Source organism: Nematostella vectensis, chromosome 4, assembly GCF_932526225.1.
Source record: "Nematostella vectensis chromosome 4, jaNemVect1.1, whole genome shotgun sequence".
NCBI lineage: Eukaryota > Metazoa > Cnidaria > Anthozoa > Actiniaria > Edwardsiidae > Nematostella > Nematostella vectensis.
In genome coordinates this window covers 15505370-15524890 of record NC_064037.1, presented here as the reverse complement: position 1 = coordinate 15524890, position 19521 = coordinate 15505370, and the positions used below count along the sequence as shown (strand labels likewise).

General features: G+C 39.7%; 1 protein-coding gene across 3 annotated transcripts; it reads right to left on the bottom strand.

The window, feature by feature from the left end:
• Positions 1 to 535: 535 nt before the first annotated feature.
• Positions 536 to 18160, bottom strand: LOC116620212. Of its 3 annotated transcripts, none has more exons than XM_048726882.1 (11): positions 18003 to 18160; positions 17855 to 17921; positions 15300 to 15352; positions 10626 to 11116; positions 8251 to 9395; positions 6784 to 7323; positions 6330 to 6446; positions 5179 to 5992; positions 4635 to 4895; positions 3179 to 3402; positions 536 to 2563 (listed from the first exon to the last, which is right to left on the bottom strand). In XM_048726882.1, the coding sequence occupies exons 1-11, from the start codon at positions 18026 to 18028 to the stop codon at positions 1529 to 1531; spliced, it is 4773 nt and encodes a 1590-aa protein (XP_048582839.1). In that variant the 5' UTR covers positions 18029 to 18160; the 3' UTR covers positions 536 to 1528. The 3 variants fall into 3 exon arrangements, with proteins under 3 accessions (XP_048582839.1, XP_048582840.1, XP_048582838.1); XM_048726883.1 differs by having other exon boundaries at positions 6784 to 8182; positions 9158 to 9395; XM_048726881.1 differs by having other exon boundaries at positions 6784 to 9395.
• Between the last annotated feature and the right edge of the window lie 1361 nt (positions 18161 to 19521).

Below are 19521 nucleotides of genomic sequence, written 5' to 3'. Positions count from 1 at the left end.
AGTTTAGGAGTTTCCGTTATTTTTTTGAACCTGAGAGGAATGCTAATTCGAGCTTTCAGACCTTGTTAAGAAGCAAAGTGAACACTTAAGAAACAATAGTCGATAATTGATCACTTGAACACCTTTCGAGTTGCCAACGCTCTTATAAAACAGAAAGGGGTGGTCATCAGGGTTTTCTTTGGGTTTGGGCAATAGCACCCGGGGGGGGGGGGGGGGGGGGCTATAAAATTCGACCAATTGCTATCCCTAAGGAGTTGTTTAACGTTTTTTTTATTTCGATTCTGCTATCTCTTAGGGGGGAGGGGTTAAAAACTCCCTCGACCACACCCAATTTGCTATCTCTTAGGCGTAAGAATTTCTGTTGACCACACCCAAAGTGCCATCCTTAGGGTTAATATCGATTTTGCCGACGATCACCCCAATCTGTTTTTATCGGAGTCCCCCACCCCACCCCTATTTCGCAGATTACTCAAAATCGCAGAAATCTGTAGTTTCCTTCCTGAAATTCTTAATCAGCCAATGACAATGAGCGATACCGGGTAGAATTGTTGATTTATTGGTTAAAAATCATCATCTCAACCATGATCAACAAAAAAGTGTCATATTTTTGTGTGTAACTGATAAAAATAACAAACAAGGTGGTGGCAGGCTTTAGTTGTGCCCTAGGCATTATGGGATACTTCACCATTAACATGCACAGCATTGACGACCCTCTTAAAATCTCAACCGTTCGCTTAGAACAAAGATCGATGAAAAGAGATTTGCTCCAGTTACCCCTGTTTCACGTTAACAAGAAGGCTTAAGGAGTAAGCTTCCAACTCCTAAAACACCAAGGATGTTATTTATTCTCTCAAAACTGTCTTAGACCCTCCGTCAACCCCCAAAACCCCTAACAACTCCAGTCATGCTAGTCTATATTAGCTCTCCCTTATGATCGCCGATCTAGCTTAGTCTAGCAGGCCAAGTAAATTACAGCTTTTGATGTGAACTACACGGATCCCTCATCGATCACTAATGGCGAGCGCTACCATGGCCACTTTTAGGAAGATTTAGGAAGTTATACAGTAAGAATACAAGAAACGCGTCTAATTGTGTAATCGACAAAACTTCAATAGCAAATTAGCATGGCACAAAAATGTTTAAGTCCACATCAAAACAAGCCTGAAACCTTCTGGTTGTTAAGTTCGGGTTAAAGCCGCATTGTCACCAGTTTACTTCCGGAGGTACGACGGAAATCTCAACCCTTAAAAGACAAAAGAATATTTTAGAATCTGCGCTATTTAACAGGCCATTCATCTAAATTATCAATCACCTCCTCAAAGAAACTTCCAAAAGACACCTGCTTTCACAATTTTGAAATATTTTTCGCCTTTTCCGTTAAAAATAAAAGGAGGTTGTTACGTAATCGACCGGAAGTAAACTGGTGACGATGCAGCTTTAATGGGAACAGTGTTACTCGCATTTCCGATTGGCTAATTTCCTTGGTTCGCGTCGCATTTTAAGCCAATCCTGTGATAATAGTAATACATCATTTCTTTCCATTTCTAGAACGACCCCTCCGACCTCTAGACGTCGTAGCACTAGACACATTAAGTGGCTCAGCAGCTGCTGAAACAGCCCATTTGTCCTTACAAGAGTCCTCTTCTGCAATGCTATGGTCTATATCCAGGGCTTCCTTGCGGAGTTTCTCAAGGCCATCTATTAGGTCCATTGAGACATTGTTATTTTCCGTTTCCGACTCGCCGAGATTGTTTTCACGGGTCTTTTTAAACTGCTGCTGTCGCTGCTTGGCTCGTTCACTTGGTCTTTTCCTTGACATTTTCTGTGCTGGTTCACTGTCTTTCAAGTTCGTCCTTCTTCGAGTTCTAATCTCTGTTTTATCATCGCCTAATATTTCTGCTTCCTTTGATGAATGTCCTCCAACAGTCATTAACGGTAGAGCTTTTTGTGATGTGCTTGATGCCTCTTCTACTCTTTTCTTTGTACCTTTAGTTGATTTACTGGATGATTGCTTGGATGACTTAGGTGCTTTTTGTGATGTGATCGATGACTCCTTTACTTTGGTAACTTTCGGTGATTTACTGGATGCTTTTTTGGATGATTTCCCTGAAGCGTCTGAAAGAGGTCCATCCACTCCACTGGGAGCTTTATTAACATTCTTTCTACCTTTGGTGGATTGGCTTCTTTTTGAAGACGGTTCACTGGAGGATTCACCTGCGCCGCGAATTCGCTCCACTTCACTTGAATCTTTAGCAGCTGTCTTCCTTGTTTTCTTGGGTGTGGCTGTACTCCTTTTGAGAGACGGCTCATCCCTTTGTTCCTTCGACTTTCTTTTATTCCTAGATTTGCTCGATTCCTTCTCGGCTAGTTTCTCCTCTCGTCTTTTTCGCGCCTCTTCTCGTTTCTTGCGTAATTCCTCCTCTCTGCAGGGAAGGTGAAGTGTCAGGCAGATTTTCTGGTTAAATTTCCTCCCACATGTGTCGCACTTGAACGGCTTGTCGTCAGTATGACTTCTCTTGTGAACTCTCTGAGCGTATGCCGACTTGAAGGACTTGTCGCAAACCTGCAATGAATCGCAAGCAATACATAACTCATTAGTGTACAATATGGATTTCCACCGGCGAGAAAGGTAGCCTTTGTAATTTTTAGCCTAGTGCTATAGGCCTACCACTTTTTGGCTTGGGTTGATTTTTCCAGGGCTCCATATTTTTTATAGGGCTCCTGATATGTACTTGTATGTCTTGGCCAAATTTTTAGCCTTTCACTTTAAAATGGTCTCCGCGGTCCCAGGATAAGCAAAATTACTGAAGTGTCCCAGGCGAGGCGCCGTTTTATTTCTAGATAAAACGTTCTTTGAAGTGAGAGGTTAATCCTCCGAGAATAATAACAAAACAAGCTTCGAATCAAAAAATGTTGTGGCAGGTTGTACTGTCAGTTTTCGTTACTTCTCTGCTAACGTACAGTCCCGTCCGTCAACGAAGTCGACAAAATGTAACAAGTTTAGGCGGGGCTCTTATTCATGTATTTCATCTTATATTGGGTTTGCGCTCATTAATAACTACAATGCAATCCAGTGTATACATTTACTTCGCGTGATGAGAAGTATACAACTTTGATTGACCAGTTTTTCGGGACTTTTGGAAGTAGCTGCTTAACTAAGGTACCACTCTATACGTACATCACACTTGAAAGGTTTGTCGTCTGAATGGACCAATGCGTGTCTTCCAAGCGCTTGCGGAGAGATAAAGGCTTTGCCACAGACAACGCACTTAAAGGGGAGTTCGCCAGTATGCCTATTCTCGTGGTCAAATAGACTGTTCGATTTTCCGAAGCGCTTGTCACAGAATCGGCACTTGTAAGGTAGCTCTCCTGTGTGGTGCTGAAGATGGCACTTCAGGGTTTCTTAAAAGGGAAACATAATATGTTTAAAGAACGCCATTCACGGAGCCATTTTATGCTTCCGCTCAATGCCAAGTCACAAAAAAACATCGGCTAATACAAGCAAGTAATAGTATCATTATATCAGTATCAGACTTCAATTATGTATGGTTATTTAGAAGTTTTCTTGCAAAATAACCGCTGTATTTCCAATTATAAAAAAATAACAAAGTAGAAGTTGGTCGACATTCTTTAAACTTAACGACTTAAGGACAATGAGCAACTCTCTGTTATCTCATAAAAGCTTTGGTGAAATAGAGATGAGAGTCAGAGCTGTAGCAGGGGGAGAGGGCACATTACAGAAACATAAGAAAATAAGGAGGGGTTGGCGGCACAGCCAGGGGCCCGTTTCTCGAAACACCCGAGAATTCTCGGGCCCGAAAACGTTTTATTCCTTAAATTTGAAAAGCTGGCTAATTCCTTTAAAATTTATGGTATCTAAATGTGTTGAAATATCGTCAAACATCGTATTTTACCACAAAGATTCATGTGAAGGATAATCCTCTTTTTGGTTTTATAGATTTTTATCTTTCCCTAACTTCTCGGGCCCGAAAATCACATGGCTAAAATATTAAGAAGGTTCTTGGGACCTCGCAGTCACCCGAGACTTTTCGGGTAACTTTTTGGCTTTAGCAAAACTTCGAAAATAGCCCTATTGAGCGTAATCATTTGGAATACGAACCAAGAGGAAGTTTAAACTGTTTCTAAAACATGAAAGCGGCTCTCCAGAAGGAAAACATGCGAAATTTTTATCAAAAATGCAAAATAAAGTTTTCGGTCCCGAGAATTCTCGGGTGTTTCGAGAAACGGGCGCCAGGCCCTTCCTGGTCATTTCCCTATGTTTGAAAATATTGGGGCTGAAATGTGTCCCCAGTGCCCCACCCTCTGCTACGGCTGAACTCTGCTACGGCTGAACTCTGCTACGGCTGAACTCTGCTACGGCTGAACTCTGCTACGGCAGAACTCTGCTACGGCTGAACTCTGCTACGGCTGAACTCTGCTACGGCTGAACTCTGCTACGGCTGAACTCTGCTACGGCTGAACTCTGCTACGGCTGAACTCTGCTACGGCTGAACTCTGCTACGGCTGAACTCTGCTACGGCTGAACTCTTAGGACCGTTTGATCGTCTGTAATCCACTTTGAATATGTTCAATAATCTAATCATATTGCTAGGCTAATACCTACTAAAACATACTTTTAGAGGCAAGCTTCTTTCCGCAGTGCTGGCAGACGAAATTGCGTACAGCGTGTTCAATCCTATTGTGGCCAATAAGTGCATACTCGTTCCTTAACCATTTCTCGCATACACTACACTTGACTGGCGTTTGGTTAGTATGGATAAAAAGGATATGTCTTTCCAATCCCCGCCTTTGCGCGAACACACTTCCGCATTGTTGACATGCTAGTTTGCGGGGGGCTCGCTTTGGCCTAATATCATCAGGTTCGTCTTCAAGTTCTAAAGAGAACAATGATCAACAATAGTAATACAAGTCAAAGATACAGCGTGCAAATCATATGGGATCTTTGAGAAAAATGTTATACACTGGAACATTATTATTGTGTTTTCTTCTCCAATGATTTTTAATTGTGTTGAAAAATACCTAAAAAATGACGTATTATGTTTTAGACTTTGTCACTCTATGTAAGCACTCACTTCACTCTAAATAAAAAGCAATCATAAGCTTCCAGGGTGCTAAAAGCATTTACTGTAATTATAGTGGTCATGATGACTATCAAACCTTCATGTTGAATCTTTTGAGTTTTCCCTTTCAGTCTCGATACGACCTTTTTAATATGGAGCCTCAGCGCTTCTTTCAATAAGAATGTTCTGTCACAATGGTCACAATAGTTGGGGTTGGCAGGAGTATTTTTCTGTTGATAGTCAGCAAGCTTTGTATCCCTCTCCCGATTCAATGAACTTTCATCTGGTCCAATTTGTTTTGGTCCAGGTTCAGTATTTTCTTGATCTGGTTTATCCTGTTCCTGATATGGTTGCTCGCGTTCCTTATCTGTTTTCTCCTGTTCTCGATCTTGTTTTTCCTGATCCTTATCTGGTTTCTCCTTTTCACGATCTTGTTTTTCCTGATCCTTATCTGGTTTCTCCTGTTTTTGATATTGTTTTTCAAGATCCTTATCTGGTTTCTCTTGTTCACGATCTTGTTTTTCCTTATTCTTATCTGGGTTTCCCTGTTCTTGATATTGTTTTTCCTGACCCTTATCTGGTTTCTCTTGCTCATTATCTTGTTTTTCCTGAACCATATCAGGTTTCTCCAGCTCTTGATCGGTTTTCTCTTGTTCCTGCCCTGTTTTTTCAGGTTTGTACTGTTCTTGATCTGTTTTGTCCTTTTTCTCGTCTAGGTTATCTACATTGGTCTGTTCTTGACCTTCAACTAGTTTCTCCTGATTTTGTTCCGATTCCCCTGATTCTTGATGTTGGATGTTTTGAGGTTGATTCCATTTTGCAAGCTTGCCTTGATAAGAACTTATGCTTGCATGTTTTCTTTCTACGTGGAAGCGAAGGTGGACTTGCCAGTAAAACAGCTTTTCACAATGCTGGACGAAACAGAACAATATAAAATAGTACATATTTTACAATCATTTTGCTGATATACATGTCTCTGACATGCGATGGGAAAAGGGATGTGAAAACTACAAGGTGTGTCAGGGGGCCTTGAGGGTTCTTTAAACTGCAACCCGTTTTATAAATTTGAAAAAAAAACAAATGCGGGAAAATAGGTTTAAAAAAAAGAAAAGAGAAACAACTAGCAATAAAAGAAAAATGGAATCAACCTAAACCATAAAAACACACCTTCCTGAACTAAACCCACCCCCTAACATACACTCATAAAATTGCAGTGTTATAGATAAAAGGTCTGAAAACATCTCTTACCTTGCATGGAATACTTCTTGTTAATTGCTCGTTTTCTTCTGCAAGCTCTGGAGTGGACTTATCATCATCTTCATCACTGCTACTGCTCTCATCATCTTCCGAATCTTCTCCTGAGGACTTATAACAAACCAATAGTTAATGCATTAACAAGTGATCTCTGCCAACTGCACCACCCAGGCTTTCGGTTGACAGAGGGTACTCGTATACCAGGGTACATAGGATGAAGGGGGGGCATAAAGGGGGATAGTGGTTGTGGTATGGGTAGAGGTTGGTGGCAGGGGTGAGAACAGGAGGGTAATTATGGGGATAGTGTTAAGTGGAGTAGGCTGTCAGGAGGGTAGGGGTTAGTGAAGTTTCAGATGGATAGCAGACTTAGTTGGTAAAAAGTGGATTTTCTGGTGAGGGATTTGTTGTTGCCAGGAAAACTATTTCTAACAAAGAATACTAGACTTACTTCGTCTGAATCTTGTCTTTGTTGCCTCTTGATTCTAGTGCTGCGACGACGTCTTTGGGAGGTTGGTACCACAGCAGCTTCAAGGGCATCATCATCATCTGACTCGATATCTTCCCCCTTAAACTCGAACTCGGGATCGTCATCAAAGTCTACAGATTCCTCTTCTGACGGGCTACCTTCACTGGCCCAATTCTCATCTTCTTCCATCTCTTCCTCCTCCGTTTCATCCATGTCAACTTCTATGACAGGAACCCTAGCTTTCACATGAGCTGTTACATGTTGTACCTCAACGTTAGTTTCAACTGCTTCAACCAGAACCTGCTTGCGTTTTCTTGGCACTGTTGCTTGTTTTACTGGCTGCATTGATGCTGTTTCCTCAGCTGTTATTATAGAAGCTGTTGGAGTTACTGATACAGCTGTTGCTGCAAGTGCTTCTGCTGCATCTATCAGAGGCACAGATGATGCTTTGCCTCGTCTTACAAGAGCCACTTGTGATGTGCTTGCTTTTTGAGTACTTGCCATTTTGTTGCTTAAGTCCACTTGTTGCTGTGCTTTTATTTGGATAGAGGTCTGTGTTCCGCCTGAAGTATCCTTTGTCCCTTGCCCTGACCCTTGGCTATTCGTTGATTTTTCCTTGGATGTGGCTGTAGGATTTCCTTGTCCAATAGCTTCACTACTATTTGCTGACCCTGTGCCCTGGCCATTCACTGTTCTAATCTTTGTTGCTACTTTTGTCGCCAGCTTATGTTGTCCTTGTCTATTTACTGCTCCAGGCTGGCAGACTGTGATTCCCTTTTGTGCCTCAGTTGTTGAAATAACTATATTTCCTGCTGCCTTTAATTTTTCTAGAATCTCTGGTGTAAGTAGCAGGACTGTTTTGAGTGTTGCTGTAGAGGATGGTGATACTCCTGATGCTGGGTTGCCTTGTGCTTGTGCCAGCAATGACTGAGTAATTTTAGCAGCTTTAATGGACTGCATTTCAGATGCTGCCAAACCTTTTGCGGCCTCTGAATGTGTTTCTGCCATGTGGAATTTCAGTAAATGGTCAGTTCCAAACCACTTATTGCAACGTTCGCACATCACTGGCCCTGACGTTTGTGTTGATGCTGTAACTGCCTTCCTAGTAGCACTACTAACATGTGAAGTTGGTGCACTACTGACATGTGAAGTTGATTTACTACTAACATGTGAAGTTGATGTACTACTAACATGTGAAGTTGATTTACTACTAACATGTGAAGTTGATGTACAAGCAATCGCTAATACAGTAATTGCCTGAGTTGTTGAAGACCCAGCCGGTTGTGTTTTACTTATGGGTATTGGATTGATCACTGAAATTGTTTGTCTTGGCTCCACTGGTGAATTGTTAGCTGGCATAACAGCACCTGATTCAGTTGACATGACTTCTGACTGTACTGCTGGTTGTTTTTGTATAGGCATGGCTACTGCTCTTCTTGGTGTACTTACTTGTTGCTGTGCTTTTTGTTGGATAGAGGTCTGTGTTCCGCCTGAAGTATCCTTTGTCCCTTGCCCTGACCCTTGGCTATTCGTTGATTTTTCCTTGCATGTGGCTGTAGGATTTCCTTGCCCAACAGCTTCACTACTTTTTGCTGACCCTGTGCCCTGGCCATTCACTGTTCTAATCTTTGTTGATACTTTTGTCGCCAGCTTATGTTGTCCTTGTCTATTTACTGCCCCAGGCTGGCAGACTGTGATTCCCTTTTGTGCCTCAGTTGTTGAAATAACTATATTTCCTGCTGCCTTTAATTTTTCTAGAATCTCTGGTGTAAGTAGCAGGACTGTTTTGAGTGTTGCTGTAGAGGATGGTGATACTCCTGATGCTGGGTTGCCTTGTGCTTGTGCCAGCAATGACTGAGTAATTTTAGCAGCTTTAATGGACTGCATTTCAGATGCTGCCAAACACTTTGCGGCCTCTGAATGTGTTTCTGCCATGTGGAATTTCAGTAAATGGTCAGTTCCAAACCACTTATTGCAACGTTCGCACATCACTGGCCCTGACGTTTGTGTTGATGCTGTAACTGCCTTCCTAGTAGCACTACTAACATGTGAAGTTGGTGCACTACTGACATGTGAAGTTGATTTACTACTAACATGTGGAGTTGATGTACTACTAACATGTGAAGTTGATGTACTACTAACATGTGAAGTTGATGTACTACTTACATATGAAGTTGATGTACTACTAACATGTGAAGTTGATGTACAAGCAATCGCTAATACAGTAATTGCCTGAGTTGTTGAAGACCCAGCTGGTTGTGTTTTACTTATGGGTATTGGATTGATCACTGAAATTGTTTGTCTTGGCTCCACTGGTGAATTGTTAGCTGGCATAACAGCACCTGATTCAGTTGACATGACTTCTGACTGTACTGCTGGTTGTTTTTGTATAGGCATGGCTACTGCTCTTCTTGGTGTAGATGTAATAGACTGAGCAACTGGGAGCTTTTGTTTAGTCACACTCAATGACAATCCATCTCTTTTTTCAATCAAAGCCTTCCTTTTTACAGAACTAGAGCTTGGAATGTTGGGAGTTGTTGGTTGTGTCTTTTTCCCTATGTAGCCATGAGTCTTCACACCCTTTGCGCAATGTCCTAGAATGAGAAAAAAAATCAAAACAGTTACCGAAACAATCATTGAATTATATAATTTAAGTATGTTAGAATGATACTATTCATTATTATATTTGCTTAGTACTCTAACCATATAAGGTATTGGATAATGACTAGTAATATCATTCATTATAACCATAGAAGGTATTGGATAATGACTAGTAATATCATTCATTATAACCATATAAGGTATTGGATAATGACTAGTAATATCATTCATTATAACCATATAAGGTATTGGATAATGACTAGTAATATCATTTATTATAACCATATAAGGTATTGGATAATGACTAGTAATATCATTCATTATAACCATATAAGGTATTGGATAATGACTAGTAATATCATTCATTATAACCATATAAGGTATTGGATAATGACTAGTAATATCATTCATTATAACCATATAAGGTATTGGATAATGACTAGTAATATCATTCATTATAACCATATAAGGTATTGGATAATGACTAGTAATATCATTCATTATAACCATATAAGGTATTGGATAATGACTAGTAATATCATTCAATATAACCATATAAGGTATTAGATAATGACTAGTAATATCATTCATTATAACCATATAAGGTATTGGATAATGACTAGTAATATCATTCATTATAACCGTATAAGGTATTGGATAATGACTAGTAATATCTTTCATTATAACCATATAAGGTATTGGATAATGACTAGTAATATCATTCATTATAACCGTATAAGGTATTGGATAATGACTAGTAATATCATTCATTATAACCATATAAGGTATTGGATAATGACTAGTAATATCATTCATTATAACCATATAAGGTATTGAATAATGACTAATATCATTAGTAATATCATTCTAGCATGATGGCTCAGTGGCATTGGCTTTATTTCTCAAGAAAGAGGACTGAGCCCAACGCAAGGGCTGGTTAGCTTAGGGATTTATTAGAGAGACATAATAAATTGTAAATCTTGTTTATGAAATGATGTTTAAGAAATGTTAAGTTGGGTTCCTGTCCATCCTTTGTTTCCTTAACATGCCTTGTTTCTGGGCTACCTGGGTTTCCTTTTTGTATTTTGAACTTGGATAAATATCAGCCAATATGCAAGTGACAGATACTATAGACAGGCTGGTGTAAGTTGGTTGTTATTTTAAAGAAGATCAAAAAATGAATAAATTTGCAGTACAGTAAAGGGATAATTAGAGATAATTACCTGGATGAGCTAGGCGCAAGTGAGTGATTAAGTCTGACAAACTGCTGACAGGAGCAGAACACAAGCGACACAGTCCATGTTCCATTCGAAGCAGAGGTGATTGAGCTGTGCCCACGGAGCCTTTAGAAATCACAATTGTAACAAGGGAGGAAATGTCAGGAATTGAGGAAACAGTGTCACTGCAGATGCTGTCAGATATCATCTCTTTCTCTGAATATGGATCAACATCATTTCTAAATCTGCCAAACCATTCTGCACTGCTAGCACAAGTTTGACTTCTGCTGCTTGTTGACAAATCTACAACCTTATTTCTGCAGGATAAATTTAGTTCCTGCTGATTTTGCCCTGTGTTGCATGTTGTCACTATATTCTTTGTGATGCTTTCCAATGCCATTATATGGCTTCTAGGAGCCAGAGCAATAGAGGGAATGTTCACAACATCACTGTCACACCCATTAACTGTTAAGTTGGTAATAATGCTGGATGACACGCTGCAAGAAAAAAAGTCCTAATAGCTGAAGTAACTTATAATACAGATTCCCAAGGGATTTACTATTGCGGTAAGAAAACTCCTGTTCAGCATTGTTATGGTGTGTTTACTAAAAATCTATAAAACAAAATTTTGAAGAAAAAACATATTGATTTTTCAATTCAATTCTCTTACTCTTGATAGCTTCATTAAATACAGTATGTAGTTTAAAAATGAAGAAGAATGCGAGAAATTTCAGCATTTTGGATGGGTGGGTGAGTGTGTTGAGAGGGGTTGCCCATCTCCCTTTTTATGGGGGGTGGTGCAAAAGTCTCGCGAGAAATTTGAGCATTTTGGATGGGTGGGTGAGTGTGTTGAGAGGGGTTGCCCATCTCCCTTTTTATGGGGGGTGGTGCAAAAGTCTCGCGAGAAATTTGAGCATTTTGGATGGGTGGGTGAGTGTGTTGAGAGGGGTTGCCCATCTCCCTTTTTATGGGGGGTGGTGCAAAAGTCTCGCAAGAAATTTGAGCATTTTGGATGGGTGGGTGAGTGTGTTGAGAGGGGTTGCCCATCTCCCTTTTTATGGGGGGTGGTGCAAAAGTCTCGCAAGAAATTTGAGCATTTTGGATGGGTGGGTGAGTGTGTTGAGAGGGGTTGCCCGTCTCCCTTTTTATGGGGAGTGGTGCAAAAGTCTCGCAAGAAATTTGAGCATTTTGGATAGGTGGGTGAGTGTGTTGAGAGGGGTTGCCCGTCTCCCTTTTTATGGGGGGTGGTGCAAAAGTCTCGCAAGAAATTTGAGCATTTTGGATGGGTGGCTGAGTGTGTTGAGAGGGGTTGCCCATCTCCCTTTTTATGGGGGGTGGTGCAAAAGTCTCGCAAGAAATTTGAGCATTTTGGATGGGTGGCTGAGTGTGTTGAGAGGGGTTGCCCATCTCAATTTTTATGGGGAGTGGTGCAAAAGTCTCGTAAATCTGGATGTGAAAGAGTAAAAAGCAGCACACATTATAGCCTAGAGTTTAGAAACCAGTACAACAATGAGTATAGGAACCAGTACAACAATGAGTATAGGAACCAGTACAACAATGAGTATAGGAACCAGTACAACAATGAGTATAGGAACCAGTACAACAATGAGTATAGAAACCAGTACAACAATGAGTATAGGAACCAGTACAACAATGAGTATAGGAACCAGTACAACAATGAGTAGAGGAACCAGTACAACAATGAGTATAGGAACCAGTACAACAATGAGTATAGGAACCAGTACAACAATGAGTATAGGAACCAGTACAACAATGAGTATAGGAACCAGTACAACAATGAGTTTAGGAACCAGTACAACAATGAGTATAGGAACCAGTTCAACAATGAGTATAGGAACCAGTACAACAATGAGTAGAGGAACCAGTACAACAATGAGTAGAAGAACCAGTACAACAATGAGTTTAGGAACCAGTACAACAATGAGTATAGGAACCAGTACAACAATGAGTAGAGGAACCAGTACAACAATGAGTATAGGAACCAGTACAACAATGAGTATAGGAACCAGTTCAACAATGAGTATAGGAACCAGTACAACAATGAGTAGAGGAACCAGTACAACAATGAGTAGAAGAACCAGTACAACAATGAGTTTAGGAACCAGTACAACAATGAGTATAGGAACCAGTACAACAATGAGTAGAGGAACCAGTACAACAATGAGTATAGGAACCAGTACAACAATGAGTATAGGAACCAGTACAACAATGAGTAGAGGAACCAGTACAACAATGAGTATAGGAACCAGTACAACAATGAGTATAGGAACCAGTACAACAATGAGTATAGGAACCAGTACAACAATGAGTATAGGAACCAGTACAACAATGAGTATAGGAACCAGTACAACAATGAGTATAGGAACCAGTACAACAATGAGTATAGGAACCAGTACAACAATGAGTATAGGAACCAGTACAACAATGATTATAGGAACCAGTACAACAATGAGTATAGGAACCAGTACAACAATGAGTATAGGAACCAGTACAACAATGAGTATAGGAACCAGTACAACAATGAGTTTAGGAACCAGTACAACAATGAGTATAGGAACCAGTTCAACAATGAGTATAGGAACCAGTACAACAATGAGTAGAGGAACCAGTACAACAATGAGTAGAAGAACCAGTACAACAATGAGTTTAGGAACCAGTACAACAATGAGTATAGGAACCAGTACAACAATGAGTAGAGGAACCAGTACAACAATGAGTATAGGAACCAGTACAACAATGAGTATAGGAACCAGTTCAACAATGAGTATAGGAACCAGTACAACAATGAGTAGAGGAACCAGTACAACAATGAGTAGAAGAACCAGTACAACAATGAGTTTAGGAACCAGTACAACAATGAGTATAGGAACCAGTACAACAATGAGTAGAGGAACCAGTACAACAATGAGTATAGGAACCAGTACAACAATGAGTATAGGAACCAGTACAACAATGAGTAGAGGAACCAGTACAACAATGAGTATAGGAACCAGTACAACAATGAGTATAGGAACCAGTACAACAATGAGTATAGGAACCAGTACAACAATGAGTATAGGAACCAGTACAACAATGAGTATAGGAACCAGTACAACAATGAGTAGAGGAACCAGTACAACAATGAGTAGAGGAACCAGTACAACAATGAGTAGAAGAACCAGTACAACAATGAGTTTAGGAACCAGTACAACAATGAGTATAGGAACCAGTACAACAATGAGTAGAGGAACCAGTACAACAATGAGTATAGGAACCAGTACAACAATGAGTATAGGAACCAGTTCAACAATGAGTATAGGAACCAGTACAACAATGAGTAGAGGAACCAGTACAACAATGAGTAGAAGAACCAGTACAACAATGAGTTTAGGAACCAGTACAACAATGAGTATAGGAACCAGTACAACAATGAGTAGAGGAACCAGTACAACAATGAGTATAGGAACCAGTACAACAATGAGTATAGGAACCAGTACAACAATGAGTAGAGGAACCAGTACAACAATGAGTATAGGAACCAGTACAACAATGAGTATAGGAACCAGTACAACAATGAGTATAGGAACCAGTACAACAATGAGTATAGGAACCAGTACAACAATGAGTATAGGAACCAGTACAACAATGAGTATAGGAACCAGTACAACAATGAGTATAGGAACCAGTACAACAATGAGTATAGGAACCAGTACAACAATGATTATAGGAACCAGTACAACAATGAGTATAGGAACCAGTACAACAATGAGTATAGGAACCAGTACAACAATGAGTATAGGAACCAGTACAACAATGAGTTTAGGAACCAGTACAACAATGAGTATAGGAACCAGTTCAACAATGAGTATAGGAACCAGTACAACAATGAGTAGAGGAACCAGTACAACAATGAGTAGAAGAACCAGTACAACAATGAGTTTAGGAACCAGTACAACAATGAGTATAGGAACCAGTACAACAATGAGTAGAGGAACCAGTACAACAATGAGTATAGGAACCAGTACAACAATGAGTATAGGAACCAGTTCAACAATGAGTATAGGAACCAGTACAACAATGAGTAGAGGAACCAGTACAACAATGAGTAGAAGAACCAGTACAACAATGAGTTTAGGAACCAGTACAACAATGAGTATAGGAACCAGTACAACAATGAGTAGAGGAACCAGTACAACAATGAGTATAGGAACCAGTACAACAATGAGTATAGGAACCAGTACAACAATGAGTAGAGGAACCAGTACAACAATGAGTATAGGAACCAGTACAACAATGAGTATAGGAACCAGTACAACAATGAGTATAGGAACCAGTACAACAATGAGTATAGGAACCAGTACAACAATGAGTATAGGAACCAGTACAACAATGAGTAGAGGAACCAGTACAACAATGAGTATAGGAACCAGTACAACAATGAGTATAGGAACCAGTACAACAATGATTATAGGAACCAGTACAACAATGAGTATAGGAACCAGTACAACAATTTTCCTTTTGGACACTCTTAACAGTACATGTCTCCAGGTTCTCTGATTTAATTGAACATCATTGTTGGTAATTACTGTAATCTTTGTTTCTTTTATTGATCCTGTGTTTCACTGTTTGATGAAGAAGAAGAAAATGCTTTTTATTTCTAGTAATTAGACTTTTCTATACCTGCTAGATTCTGCAGAGTTCGATTGACTTTGTCCTCCATGTTCATGATTGTTCTAAAAGAAGAAAATATAATGAAATAGTAAGTAGCAGTAAAATTACCAGCAAAAGCCCTAATTCCATAAGTATGGGAGGGAAGAGTAGAGAGCATCATTTTTTTTATAACACTAAAAACATATTTCCAGTATTCCAGCTTTACAGTGGATCACACACAGACTTTGTCATCAAAAAAACTTTACAGCACTATTTGACTGTTGCTGTAGTGCGAAGTTTATTGAACTCATCTTTTCCCAGGATATGGATCTATTGATCTAATGTCCACACCTGTGATCCACATCCGCATGTTTTTGTTAAGTGTTTGCAGACTTTTTAATGTTTTATTCAGAATAACCATAACCATAACCATGTTATTTAGTTCATGCTACAGTATCTTTTTCTTCCGTTGAGAAGCGATACAGTATTTGATCACAATAAAATACCAGGCCACTGCACTAGGCAAAACAGGAACATGAATCAGATCGGTATGAATGGCAGAACAGAAAAGCAGAAAACCTTCTAAGGGATAGCACTTTTCAACAACATTTTTTAACCCTTAAGGATAGTACATTGGGTGTGGTCGAAGCTCTAAAATCACTGTGAGACCTGTGAGACTCCCTAAGGAACAACAAAAGCGTAATAATTTTATAGCAGTTGGTTGCATTTAATGCCCTAAAAGATAGGGCGATTTACTTCTATGAAGGGGGGCACCACTATACATCAAATACTTTTTTCTATTCAAATATCTATCTAGCATTCTTTAAAATGTATTCTTCCAGTGTATATATTATCACACGCTAGACAAAGTGCAACTGGAAAATTCATGCTCGCACATAGTAGAGTGGAAAAGCAAGTTGAAGCTGCGAGGGACTTATTAACATGCCAATGAGCTTTCCAAATTTTTTGACAAGTGGCCGTCAGAATTCCTTTATATAAATTGCATTGTGATTGATGCACTTGCACCAGAAAATAGAAATCGCAAACTGGATGATTTTTGGGAAATGTAGGCGTAGGCGTTTTTGGCAGTGCAACAATGGCGGATGGCGTTATCTTCTTTTCTAAGTGTTCTTCCGGTAAAGTCCGTAGCAGCTATTATGCTATTGGTTCTCTCATTCAAACCTTTAATAAGTAACACGATTTTGTAGATGAATTTGTAATATGAAATATGTTTCTTAACACATTGACCCCTCAACCGGCCTGTACTGGCTTTGGGAAGTACCCACAACCCAAAAAATTCATAAATTCAAAATAAACACAACAAGATGAAGATACTCAGGCATCAGTCTAAGGGATAAATGGTCTTGCAGATATGCATCCAACCAAGGTGTTGGCATCTACTCTTAAGCCAAATAATAGCACAGGTTCTTTGACAAATCTCAAATCGAACAAGGAGAGAAAAGCAGAATCACCCCTCTCAATAAAACGCTCAAAATACCACACAAGGGAGAGAGATCAGCAAACACAGCTCAAGACACAAATATAGATACCTTTATTCTGATCCTCCAGGTACATTTCCTTGGCCTCAAAACACAATGTCCATTCCTTGAAGGATTATACAATCACGAAAATATATTTACGTATTGCAAAGCATTCTGGGAGATCCAGGGGAAAATTCACGAGGGGAGGGCCAGTCAACACTCCTCTCCCCAAAGTCAGATGGTTTTTTAAGTCTTTTATAAGTCTTTTCACCCCGAAGCCAAACAAATCAATTACATGTCATACAGACCCAGAGTAGCAGTGTAAACAATTTTGGAATCAATTTGGTTTCAGAAAAGACAGCATTTAGGAGAGCTGTGGTGATTCATTAGAAAATTATTTTCTCATCCGGGCAAAGCTAAACAAGAAAAAATCATCATGAATCCACCTTTGCTTGCAAATATCCATAAGCAAAGCACTCAATTATGCCCCAAAAGACTTCATGATGTCCTGAGACACTCTCCTAATATGCTCATAGCTGTATTTTTTATGAAAAATACAAGCAACCATCAACTTGTGCTGGCTTTAGCACAACGACGAGGGATTAAAAGTGGGGACCGCAAAGCACTGTTGGAAAGCTCAGATACCGCTGACTAGGTGCAGCTGTGTTTGACTTTAACGGGCTGTATAAAACTCAGAATAGGGGGGGAGGTATCTGTTTTCAGTCTGTTTTTTGTAAATTCAGCTCCAAAAAAGCCAGGAGTCAATGGGTTAAAATTCTGAAAAAAGAATAATCGCGACAGACTGTCAAAAAAGTCACCCCCCTTTTCTAAATCCTAGATCCGCCACTGAGAGAGCTCGTTTCATTTTGGATGCCTCCTTATTTAGATCGCTTGTTTATACGCCATCTTGAATATATATGTCGTGTTGAAACTTTCGCGCCAAAACATTTATTTAACCAAATCATTCGTTCTCAAAGCGAATTCTAATGGTTTATTGATATTAGAGAGCTTGGTATACAGCTTTCATCTTATTTCCAGTATACACGGCTCTTGAATCGATGTATTATACTGGTAGGAATTTTGTAGAAACGGTTTGAAACTCACACGTGAATCCAGAGATGATGTGACGGGACGATCCGAAAGTTTGTCGATGATTGAAAGCAGTTTCCTCCTGAAAGCAGTAAACCATTCCTTGAGGCATAAGTTTTTGCATCTCTTTAAGTTGATATGTTTACATGTTTCTGTCCCTTACCCGCGATTATTTGGTATTTCTCTCATTTTGGACGAACCATCAGAAGCAGCAAAGCTCTCGTCGTCGTCTAAACATTAGTACCCAGGCCTCCTCTATCGTCTTTGACCTCTTGTTTCTTTGATACGCTTTTCCATAGCGCCTTTTCACTGTTTCTTTACTTTCGAAAATAAAACCATTGATCAAAAACTTGAGTGACAAGTTCAAAACCCAATTGTCATTCACATACGACAAATGAAATAAGTTGTACTTTAAATGCATCGGAAAACTACCATCCCTCCCCCCCAAAGGTGCAATGTTTATTGGACGTCTTGAATGGAGCCATCGTCTCGACCAAAAATGTAGTATATATTTTTTCAAACTCAAGCCGTTGTACTGACTGAAAAATACTGCTCTTTTCATTGTTATAACATATCATGATTATTAAGGAGGCACAAGGTATTGACGAAAATGTCATGTGATAAAACTGGAAGCCTTTTTTTGGCGGGGGGGGGGGGGGGGGGGGTGAGGGATGCATTTCCCCTGTACCCCTCTTGCTGTATACTTCCAACACCTAGGAACTAACACGTAACAAAGACAGAGGCAATATCTCAATATGCTACTTGCTGTTACAACAAGCTCCTTTGAAACAATAGGCATGGGCGCACCCCATTTTCAGATATCTGGTTTAAAAATTACAAGAATTATAAGAAAATACATGGTAGAGCAATGGATCCGGTCCCCCTTTCTTAAAACCCTTGCTTCGGCCCCCTTTTTGTGACTTTTTGCATGACAAACTTCCCGTTGACAGCAAAATGGTGGCACCATACATAATATGGCAGCTTTGTTTATCATCGCCTGGCCAATGCAAATAAGACTCTTTTTATTATATAGTCTTTTATAGAATCACCTGACTAAAAGTAAATAAATCAAATAAACCAACCTCCCTAAGACCCAACCACAAAGTCAATAGTGCAATTTAAACTTAAGTCAATATTTCCAATTTTTGGTAGGACCTTTGTGAAGGACGAAACAGCTATACCATGCCAGTCAGCCTGTAAGAACCAGCAGTTTCAGGTTCAGTACTAGGATTCATGCACAGAAATTTAAAAGTGAGTATTACTATGTAAATAACCTTGGGGCATCTTAGTTCAACAGAGGAGAGCCTGGAACCACATTTATGGCAAATCTCAAGTCAGGTGCACCCCCAGGATTTGCTGAGGATGAGGGGGTGCACAGTCAGGATAGTATTTGACATTTGCTTCAAAAAGAAATTACACACTTTATGGATAGCAAGTGGGTTCACGCACGCTTCACCCTCCTAGGTTCACTAAAAACACATACATACAACAGTATTGGGACATATCTCTGAGAGCCGTGGCTAGAAAAACTTCCGGGCACTATAAATCCGCCAAACATTTGTGAAATGGAATGTATTAAGGCACGGCATCATTGTTTAAAAGAATACCTAAATTTTGATGAAAAGTCATCAGGCGGATGTTTTTCTTTTTACAAAGAATCAACTGACTTTAAACTCTTTTGT

What these genes read in the sequence shown, in the direction of transcription:
- LOC116620212 (XM_048726881.1), bottom strand. Translation starts at nt 18,028, where the DNA reads ATGAGAGAAATACCAAATAATCGCGG. An exon ending in GAAATACCAAATAATCGCGG is followed by an intron (nt 17,922 to 18,002) that starts GTAAGGGACAGA and finishes TACTGCTTTCAG; the next exon opens with GAGGAAACTGCTTTCAATCA. An exon ending in AAAGACAAGATTCAGACGAA is followed by an intron (nt 6,447 to 6,783) that starts GTAAGTCTAGTA and finishes GTTTGTTATAAG; the next exon opens with TCCTCAGGAGAAGATTCGGA.